Source organism: Azolla caroliniana, unplaced genomic scaffold (assembly GCF_043228905.1).
Source record: "Azolla caroliniana isolate FFs.n. ecotype wild unplaced genomic scaffold, voAzoCaro1.0.p SCAF_1332, whole genome shotgun sequence".
NCBI lineage: Eukaryota > Viridiplantae > Streptophyta > Polypodiopsida > Salviniales > Salviniaceae > Azolla > Azolla caroliniana.
In genome coordinates, this window is record NW_028231767.1 from 1 (window position 1) to 9,760 (window position 9,760).

General features: G+C 37.4%; 2 protein-coding genes across 2 annotated transcripts; one reads left to right on the forward strand and one right to left on the reverse strand.

Annotated features, from left to right (window-relative positions):
• Positions 1–3: 3 nt before the first annotated feature.
• On the reverse strand, positions 4–3,435 carry LOC147847223 (uncharacterized; the record flags this gene model as incomplete). The annotated part of the gene is made up of 4 exons (XM_087339428.1): positions 3,103–3,435; positions 2,215–2,317; positions 1,249–1,337; positions 4–1,158 (listed from the first exon to the last, which is right to left on the reverse strand). Coding segments are annotated over exons 2-4 (1,326 nt in total), but the record flags the coding sequence as incomplete, so codon positions are not given.
• Positions 3,436–7,217: 3,782 nt separating this feature from the next.
• LOC147847224 (histone H3.3) lies at positions 7,218–9,196 on the forward strand. Its single transcript, XM_087339427.1, has 5 exons — positions 7,218–7,362; positions 7,521–7,607; positions 8,419–8,495; positions 8,587–8,677; positions 8,766–9,196. The coding sequence occupies exons 2-5, from the start codon at positions 7,536–7,538 to the stop codon at positions 8,934–8,936; spliced, it is 411 nt and encodes a 136-aa protein (XP_087195553.1). The 5' UTR covers positions 7,218–7,362; positions 7,521–7,535; the 3' UTR covers positions 8,937–9,196.
• The last annotated feature ends 564 nt before the right edge of the window (positions 9,197–9,760 follow it).

Below are 9,760 nucleotides of genomic sequence, written 5' to 3' on the forward strand. Positions count from 1 at the left end.
ATCCTTTGGGGAGCTAGAGTAGGTAGGGGATGAAGGTTTAAAATTCCTTGCCCTCACGGAGCTTGGTTTCAGCACAACTATCCTAGTTGGAACCTGATAGTTGGCACCATATACCAATGAGGGATCTGCATACCGTTGGTAACCCAATGATTCTTCACTGCATGATGGTGGTGACTCTGCAACGTTAAACTCATTTGTATCCACTGCTGCATCTTCAGTGGAGCTTTCTGGATCACCAATCCTAGAGTTGATCCTTGACCTAGACGAATCTTTAGCCCGAGGCTGAGGCCTATAGCTTTCATCTGGCATTGGGTGTGAATATCTAGCATTCGTGGTTTGTGAAGGATGTGGAAGAAAATTACTGCTCATACAGTCTTCTTGTTCAAGCCTTGGTAAAAAGGACTTGGACTCTTGAATGAACTTCATAAAGAAATCTTTGTTGGTCTGTAAAAAGTTTAGGGTATCCTGAAGCTCTCTTGACTCTTTAAATCTCTCTTCTTGTGTGGTTATCCTTGAGCTGCTATGTTTTTCACTTATATCTGCACGATGCATCTTTTCATAAAGAACTTCATGTTTATCAATCTTAGATAAAGATGAATTGTCATTTTTGGCTGACTTTTTTGAATGGCCTAACTTTTGGCTTCGCAATGCATCAAAATCTTTCCTTAACTCTTCAAACTGTTCTTCCTGTGGATGATTTTGGAAGGATAGATATTGGACATCATTTTCTTCATCATATTCCATCCGATTTTGTTGGAGATTGCTTGTGTGCTGACCTGTGATAGCAGATGCTTTTTTGGTTTTCGAGAACTGTCTAACATTGTGAGACAGTTTATCCTGGTGATCCTGTCTCTCTATGATTACTTTATGAGAAGTTTTCTCATCTATATTGGATATCACCTTCCCTGTTGACCCCTTATGTAGGGTTTTAGGGCTTATCGGCTGTGGTTTATTAAGAGTTTTAGAATTTGTAGGTAATGTCTTCTGAAGCGTTTTCGAACCCATCGGCAGTGCTTCCAGACCCATCAACCGTGCAACCACACTGGGGGTATGATTCTTGACATCTGGGCCTTTTGATGATTCTCGTTTAATGAGACCCTTCACAGGCATTCCATTGGATTTTCTCAAGGCTGATGCAGTAGGTGTTTCATGCCAATACTGCAAATTATGTGTAAAAAGAATACCTATTAGTCAAATGGATCAACATCCTTGTTTGAGAAGCACAAAACGTAAAAGCATTCACACTACCTGAGTATCTTCATTTTTTGGTGGCTTTAACTTGGTAGCTTCTGCAAAACTACCTTCCACATGCGAACTATTTTCCGGGGGAGTCAGACCTAACCAAAAGATAGTGTTAATTCAAAGCATAGAAATGTGCCAAGTTTCTGCATAAGACAGCTAGAAATTTAATAGTAGTTCCTAGGATAACATTCTCAAACAATGGAAATACCCCGGAGAAGAGGTAGCCTGTGCGAACCGTCCACATGACTATGATAATCTTTTAGGAAAAAGGTGACCATAAAGCATACTTGATGGTTAAATATATTTCTAAAGTGAATAATTTCCGGTGGAAATAGATAAGTGTTCTTCCAGCGTCCTATAAATTTCCATTATTTTCTCATGATTTCCATTTATTTCCAGGCAGTAAAAGGAAGACCAACAAAATACTAAAGAAATGATTATACTAAATGTTGATTTTCTTTAGCATCCCTCCATTGTACAAAAGTTGCCTGATCTTACAGATGAAAATAATAATTGTCTATACGATAATTAACCAGCTGCAGTCAACAGCTATCTGTACCAAATTCAACATATGCATTCAGCTGCACATACTAGACTTAATCAATCACGTTCAATAACTATCCAGAAGAGACTTAATCAGTTGCATTCTACATCTATTCATACCAAAATTAATCAGCTGCATTCTGCGGAAATCTATAATACATCTACTTAGTCACATTCAACAGCCATTGAGACTTGAGATGCACTTGGCAGTGGAATATACCAGATGTAATCTGACGTATGAAACAGCTAAGTGATTGCATTCGATAGCCACATATACCAGATGAATCTGGTTGCATTCAAACTTTGTGTACACCATATATAAACTGGTAACATTCAACAGCTATCTATACTAGATTCCCATTATTTGCATTCAACCGGTATTTATATCGGATTAAATCAGTTACATTCAACACAAATACATCAAATTACCTGATTTCAGTTTCTTTTCAGTTGTTAGTTTCCTCCCAGAGAGGGCCTGATTGAAGTCGAAAAGATGCATAAGCCCCCCCATCCAACCAGCTTTATCTCGTTCCTATACAAAATAAAACTGATATATCAGAACTATTTTCTCATAACAACAAAGAGACAGAGCATTGTGAGGCATATTATAGAATTTCAGCTGATTTATTAGGTCTATTTTCTGTAGCAACAGCAAACAAGCACTTTGGCATGATAAAGAAACAAGATGTTACAAGAGATGCCTCTCTTTCCATCTTGTGTGGCAGTAAGATCATTCTTCGATGGAAAACTAGCAGAAATTTTTTACTGACATACATGAGAACGCATTAAACAACACAAAAAAACACGTATTGTGAGATGCACCACCGTGTCCTTCAAGAAGAACACAAACAAAATAATAAAGAAAAAATGCCTTAAAAAACCCAATGCAGGCCTTAAAATCAACACAACGAGGTGAGGAATGGAGAAGAATACATATTATAATGGAAAAGCAATGCGTAGAGACATTTTTCATAAATATACAGACATAGTAGAAGTGATGATGGAAATGCTTTTGTGAACCAGAAAAGCAAGGAGATAATTAGAAATGATGAATAAAGGCTTCTCAGAACCAGACATCAAACCTTTTGCGGAAAAACACAGATGCAATCACAAATTATGGAAACAGTAATGAGAACTAGAAAAGCAAATATCTCTTGCAGAAGAACACAGAATTGATGAAAATGCTTTAAAAAACTGAAATTAAGCATTACTTGCAGAAAGAACACAGAGATGGTGGATGGCAAAGGCGTTAAGGAAAAGAAATCAGACGTTACAGAATAACACAGACACTAGGAGTAGAAAGTGAGAAAGAAGTACCAAGTTCGCAACTTCTATTCATGTAGATCGATATGTCTCAATGGAAAGACGGATCGGCCGTTTTGCATCGCATTTCCAATGTAGAGGAAGAGGAAGTTGCGCCTGAGAGATGGTGATTCCTTGAGTGTAGAGAGAGGAGGAGGGTTAGGGGGGGGGGGGAGGAACTGGATATGGTTAGGTTAAAGCGAAGAAGAAGAAGAAAAAAAAAAGGCGGCTGAGAGAGGGAGAGAAAGGAGGAGTATCTTTACTGTCACCGCCGCAGTGAAAATGACTGTTTTGAAGAAAGCCTCTGCAAATGCACACAGAGAGAGCAGAGAGAGAGAGAGAGAGAGAGAGAGGGAGGGAGGGAGCTGAGAGCAGAGACTGATTGTTTTACTGAGGAGAGGAAGACGAAGAAAGAGAATGAGAGACGGACAGCTCACACCTCACTCACCATACCCACAAACACACACACACACACACACACACACACACACACAGAATAAAAGTGCACGGTTCTTCTCGGTCTCGAAACTCCGTCTGTCTTTTCATGCTTTCTTTCTTTCTTGTTGTGTCTAGGAGGAAGACGGAGACGGAGACGAAGATGGTCGGAATTGGAATCGGGTCCATCCATTTCCCGAAGCCTCACTTGCCCCTCGTTCTTCCATTGGCCAATTGATCTTCTCCTTCCGCTATATTGTGTTTCGGGGGTGCATGGAGCAGGTGGGGTAAAGAGATAATCAATCAATCCATCGAGGAGTAGCTTGGGGTGTGTGGCATACACCGATGATCGGTCACGACTCCTTTTGTCCCGGCGATATTAATCGTGTGTTGATCGAAAACTTCGTAGACCTACTTCGAACATGCTCTAAAACGGCCAAATATTGTGGAGCCCTAACAACAACTGCATTGATGAAGAACAACCTTTCTATGGTAATCATTTTGCCTATCCACTTGTGTGTTGGTAGGAGGTAATTTGTTGTATAACAAACTTGCAATGATCTAAATTTAGGAAGTGCACACAAAAATATATTGGGGTGGGAAACTATCATCAAGTATGTTTAGTTGACTTCGAGCTTACTAGAGGATATATATTATTAGGTTTTGACAATGTGCTTGGAGATTGATGTGCATCATGTAAACAATTTAACAACTCTTTTGGCAATGTGAGCATTGTTTGAGGGGACAAACAACGAAGTGGATCACACACGAAGTAACTCAACAACTTGGTAAATTCGTCTCTTTAAGCAAGTAGAATATATTTTTTAGACGACAAACTAAGAAATCATACCCAAACAAAACATCATGATCTATTCATCTACTGAGTTGGATTCTACATCGTGTCTACATATCAGGGAAAAAATATGTGAGCAAACATAACTAATAGAAATACTCATAAGCCACTTGGATATGTTTTTGACTCGTAACTATTATTAAAATCAAGTGTAAAGGTTTTTTGGTATGTATGCACATGCCCTATTGTGCTAACACTCTAATTTCTAAATGCAAATGTGGAGGAAGAACTAGCATATAAAACAATGGAGTGCAAGTTGAACTCAAATAGAGACCATAAACTAAGTTGCCATTGTTTTTATTTTAGGGGGGGAAGGAGCATTGACTATCCTTATCTAGATGAGCTATGATTGACATATTATCGCAAAAAAATACAAGTGCAAGGCAAAAAGCCACAGTATCGATCAAGTGGTTATCATCTCTATTGGCCTCAATTCAATGCACACCATGTGAATTGTGTGATCCATTTAGTTATGCCATGTACGTAGTAATAAATCATAGGCAATAGTTCCAAATCCTATTAATTCCAACTTGGGTTTTTTTGTGCAAGTTTTACGTGTTTTCGATTATTAGCACAAACCGATCATGGCAACAACAATAAAGAATATCCATCAACATTTGCGACTACGACAAATCTAATTACCAAGCATGTGTTTTATTTATTATTGCAACGAGATGGCGTCCACCGTCCAATCAATTACACAAGCTTTTCTTTGCCAATATGGCCACACAAAAATGCCAACAAGCTCTCATTTCAAAATTAAGTCCCTAGAAACATTTCTAGAGCTATCTCTTGATTGGGAATTATGTGACAATCAAAGAGCAAAAATATGGTTCACAAATAGCATGACTTGAACCAACAAGGATCGCGATAGATTGTGTCATCTCAAAAAATAGACCACGTCCTATTTATATTTTAACAAAATTAATTCGATATAATAACCTATTAATGTATGACTTTTATGTATGCATGAAACATACACCCATACAAGAAAAAATTGTTATTAAAATTTAACTTACACTTCGAATTCCAACAATCCTCTCAAGAATTTGTGATCCACATTTCTCTTTTATTCTCTTCAATGCATATTAGATACTCATTTTTCTTTCCTCTTCCCCCCTTGACACATTAGATGAAACCCTTTACATAAAGGGTTTCACATGTACCAACGGCTAAGAGCACGTTGCCACTTAGCTCTCATTCTTTACCTTGCATACAATGATTACATTGACTACATTTATGGGAATATAATTCCTAATCCATGACATCCTAATGGTTTTTACATTCTTTCAAAGAAGAAGGGTGTTGGTGGTGGCGCCAATGCAAAAAATGCTTTCTACATGACCGTTCAAAATGCCCAACAAATCCCTATGGGGGAAGTGCACATGTAACTAGATTGAAGAATAATATCCAGCCTCACGTAACTCCACATCCATTGACAACTATCAACGATATTTGCAACAATAAGTTTGGGGATGTTTGACACTCATACATACATGTGATGCTAGCCTTAGCATATATTGTGAACGAATCCTTTCCTAAAGATATTAGCGTGAGATAAAAGTGTATTTGGGAGGAAGCTCCAAACCCTTGCACACAAATGGAGTTATTGGAGGAGGTGAACATAGGAATAACCAAGTATCTCGAGTAGGTTTACATCACAAATGGCTTATGACTACCTTTTCAATAACTCACTTACCTCTTTTGGCAATACAATAATATGTTCTCTTGGTTGTGCAAGGATAAGCAAAGTTTGATTCTATTAGCATGAATTATGATTGAAGATGAATGTGAATTATTTCATCATTTGACATTAAATTACATACATATAATTTTATAATACTTACCATAGTTTTAGATGATAATATCAAATAGATGTCATGGAATTATGGGATTTATTTACAAAAACCTTGTGTTCGAAGATTAACATTCAGAAACCACAAAGCACACGATTATACATATAAGGTTCTAATAATGATTATACTATAATTAAGCAGCATATTATGGTAATGCAATATTGTCCGTCGCTTAGAAAGATATGGAAAATGTATTTGATAAGCATGCTTGTAATGTTATAAATGGTAGATTAGCATTATAACAATTGGAAGCTTGGTTGAATCATGATTAAATCATTAATATTTCAATGTGAGTTTGCTAAAGCCTGTACATATGTAATGATGATTATGCATGCATCGACTAACCCTAATGTCTAAGCTTGAAACATTTATTTGTAACAAAACGTTGGATGGTGGACGAATATGACCACACAACAAATATCATTGTCAACTTGACTAGATGTGTGTGCAATGTTTTATGTAAGGTGCAAAGTGATGCCTTTTTTTTAAGGGGAAATTGGAGAGATGATAAGCTATGACCTATGAAAACGTGCACTTATAGATTCAAACAAAATTACTCCCATGATGTTGGATAGGGTTAAGGAACCAATACATGTGATCAACGCATAACACGAGCTTAAAAATGATATGAGTTGTATTCATGTGGAGTATCTAAGTGATGGAGTCGAGACTCATACAGGCATAACAATATAATGTAGCGAGTTATTGTTTATGGGGTCAAGCTAACGTGATTGATCGATCGACCTTGGTTTTTCTCTCTTTGTTTACAGGGTTGGCACTTTCCATAACAAGAAGAAGCCAAGCCAAGAAGGTGTAATGTTGTTTGATTAGTTTCCTTTGATCTCAATAGCTGTTAGATACTGGCATAATTTTGACCAATCCGCTGCGAGGAAGCAGATTGTGCTTGTCTACATGGCTTTCCAACCGTCGATCTGATAAAGCGAAGCCTTAATGAACGGCTAGATGTGATACGATAACGGGAGTCGTTGATTTCTCGGATCGCAAGAAAATCGAACGCTTCCCGCGAGGCTTATAAATACTATACGAGAATCATACACAAATACAGTTCGCTTTCTTTCTTCTTCCCGTGTGAGCAGTGCGTGTTTCAACGTCTGTTCTGCGTTTTCTAGGGTTTGTTTCTTCTCCCCCTCTCTCCTGTACTCCGCGTTTTTTAGGGTTTCCTATAGCCTTGTTTTCTAAGGACTCGCGTCTCCGTTTTGCATATAAGGATCTTATCCATCTCTTTCTGTAACCGATAGTCACTATTTTCTTTCTTTCTTTCTTATCAGAGAGGATTTCCCGCCATGGCTCGTACCAAGCAAACTGCTCGAAAGTCTACAGGAGGAAAAGCTCCCAGGAAGCAGCTTGCTACCAAGGTATGTTCATTTATTCTTTCCAAAGTTTTTTTTGTTGTTATTACATCTTGAATTCCGTGTTCTTCCCTGCATTATATCGTGTTTATGCAGGTTAGACATATTTTCATCCGCTTTTTTCGGTCTCATGTTTTTCTACCGAGATTGTTTTGTTTATATCTCAACTACTGTATACGTATCTTTGTTATCCTAAACCAACATATATTACAGAGTTATAGATAGTAGAGCATCAGCATCATGTTTGCGTTCCCCTCTCACTATGCTCTTACAGAAGTTTGTGCGATTTCGACTTCACGTCATATTACACCGTTGCTAATCATCTAAATGCTTAGATTCAAGTAGCGTTTTTTTGCGTATTTCGCGGTTATGTATCTGTTTGCCGTTAGCTTGTTATTTATTTCAGTTTGTCATTGTTGATGCTTGTATTGAGTTCCTAAGACTTTCTGAATCCCACACGACATTCGTTGATATTAAATATTATTCTTTGTGCTTGCTTTTACTATTCGATGAATTCATGAATTTTGTTATAAGTAATTTTTTAAAGATAACGACGATTTTTTCTTTGTTTTTTTGTGCGGATTAATAAAAATTTATCTGTTACGTTTAAATTATCAGTAAGAAGTTGAGATCAATTTTGTGTTTTTGCGTGCATTCTTAGATGCAGAAATCAGAGGCTGTGTATTGTTTCTTTCCCATTCTAATTTCATATATGATACACACGTTTTCTGATACTATGATAGTAATGTAAAGATTCAGAGTGAGAATCTAACGGTGCTTATGGATTTTGTACTGATGTTAATTTGCACTTGTGTAGGCTGCTCGCAAGTCTGCTCCCACTACAGGTGGTGTGAAGAAGCCTCATAGATACAGACCTGGAACTGTTGCTTTAAGGTGACATAAATTGGTGCACATTGTTATATTTAGAGAAAAGTTTGCAGGGAGTGTGTTCTTTCTCACTTCAAATCGTTCTTGTATGTTGCAGAGAAATCCGTAAGTATCAGAAGAGCACTGAGCTCTTGATCAGGAAGCTACCATTCCAAAGGTTGGTCAGAGAAATTGCTCAGGATTTCAAGGTATGTTTTTGTGTTGTTTTTAGTATTCGAAATGTGCTGTTGAGTGGTATTGGAAAACATGGTAAAGGAGTTTCTTTTTAATATGCAGACTGATCTCCGCTTCCAAAGCCATGCTGTTCTGGCCCTTCAGGAGGCAGCTGAGGCCTATTTGGTTGGATTGTTTGAAGACACTAACCTTTGTGCTATCCATGCCAAGAGAGTTACAATTATGCCCAAGGACATTCAACTTGCCAGGCGTATCCGTGGTGAACGTGCTTAGGTTCTTGCAGACTCCAATCTGTACAGAAGAAGGAAGAAGAAGAAAAGGAAGAAGAATTTAGATAGTTATGTAGGTTGTTTTCAGTATGTGTTATTGTCTGTTTTATGCTTTTTCTTGCTGAACTGCTGATGGGGTGACATTTTATGAAACTGTTAATTTGTACCCAGAAGTTGTTTAGAGCTTGTTAGTTCAGCATAGCTGAACTGGATTCTTTGTTTAACAATCTATTGAAGCAAACCTATTTATACTGTTTGTGTGGACACTGTTTGTACATCTGGATCCATGTTGTGGATTAATGGGTTCCTTGTCTTATCATACTGAATGATAATGACTCATCAATTCAAAATGGGAAAGCAGAAAGGAGATTGTGTTTCATATGACTCGTACAGGGTGGTTATTTGCATTGTGTATTTACATATGTATGGTAGTTTGTATTTAGAATTGGCTATTTATCTGAATCAATGACCAAAGAAAATGATATAATTGTGATTATTGGAATGTCTATGGGAAGATTTTTAAAGGGTGTGGTATGTTTGGTGGTGATTTATAATGGCACAAAATGGTACTAATAGGTAGGTAGATGATTGCTATTTTTGTATGGTAATTTATGATCTACGTGATTGGTTTGTTACTAAATGCGGAATGATTCATGAACTGACGCATAATTGAGAGGAAAAAACAGCTCCATGTGAGTAATAATGAACTGATGAGAAGCCTTTATGTTATATATAGAAGTCATGAAAAGGTTGGGCTGTTTAACAAAGACAACGTTTTAGAGAGTTAGTATAGGAGATGATTACCATTTTCCAATGATACCACTGCTT

What these genes read in the sequence shown, in the direction of transcription:
- LOC147847224 (XM_087339427.1), top strand. Translation starts at nt 7,536, where the DNA reads ATGGCTCGTACCAAGCAAACTGCTCGAAAGTCTACAGGAGGAAAAGCT. An exon ending in GGAAGCAGCTTGCTACCAAG is followed by an intron (nt 7,608 to 8,418) that starts GTATGTTCATTT and finishes GCACTTGTGTAG; the next exon opens with GCTGCTCGCAAGTCTGCTCC. An exon ending in CCTGGAACTGTTGCTTTAAG is followed by an intron (nt 8,496 to 8,586) that starts GTGACATAAATT and finishes TGTATGTTGCAG; the next exon opens with AGAAATCCGTAAGTATCAGA.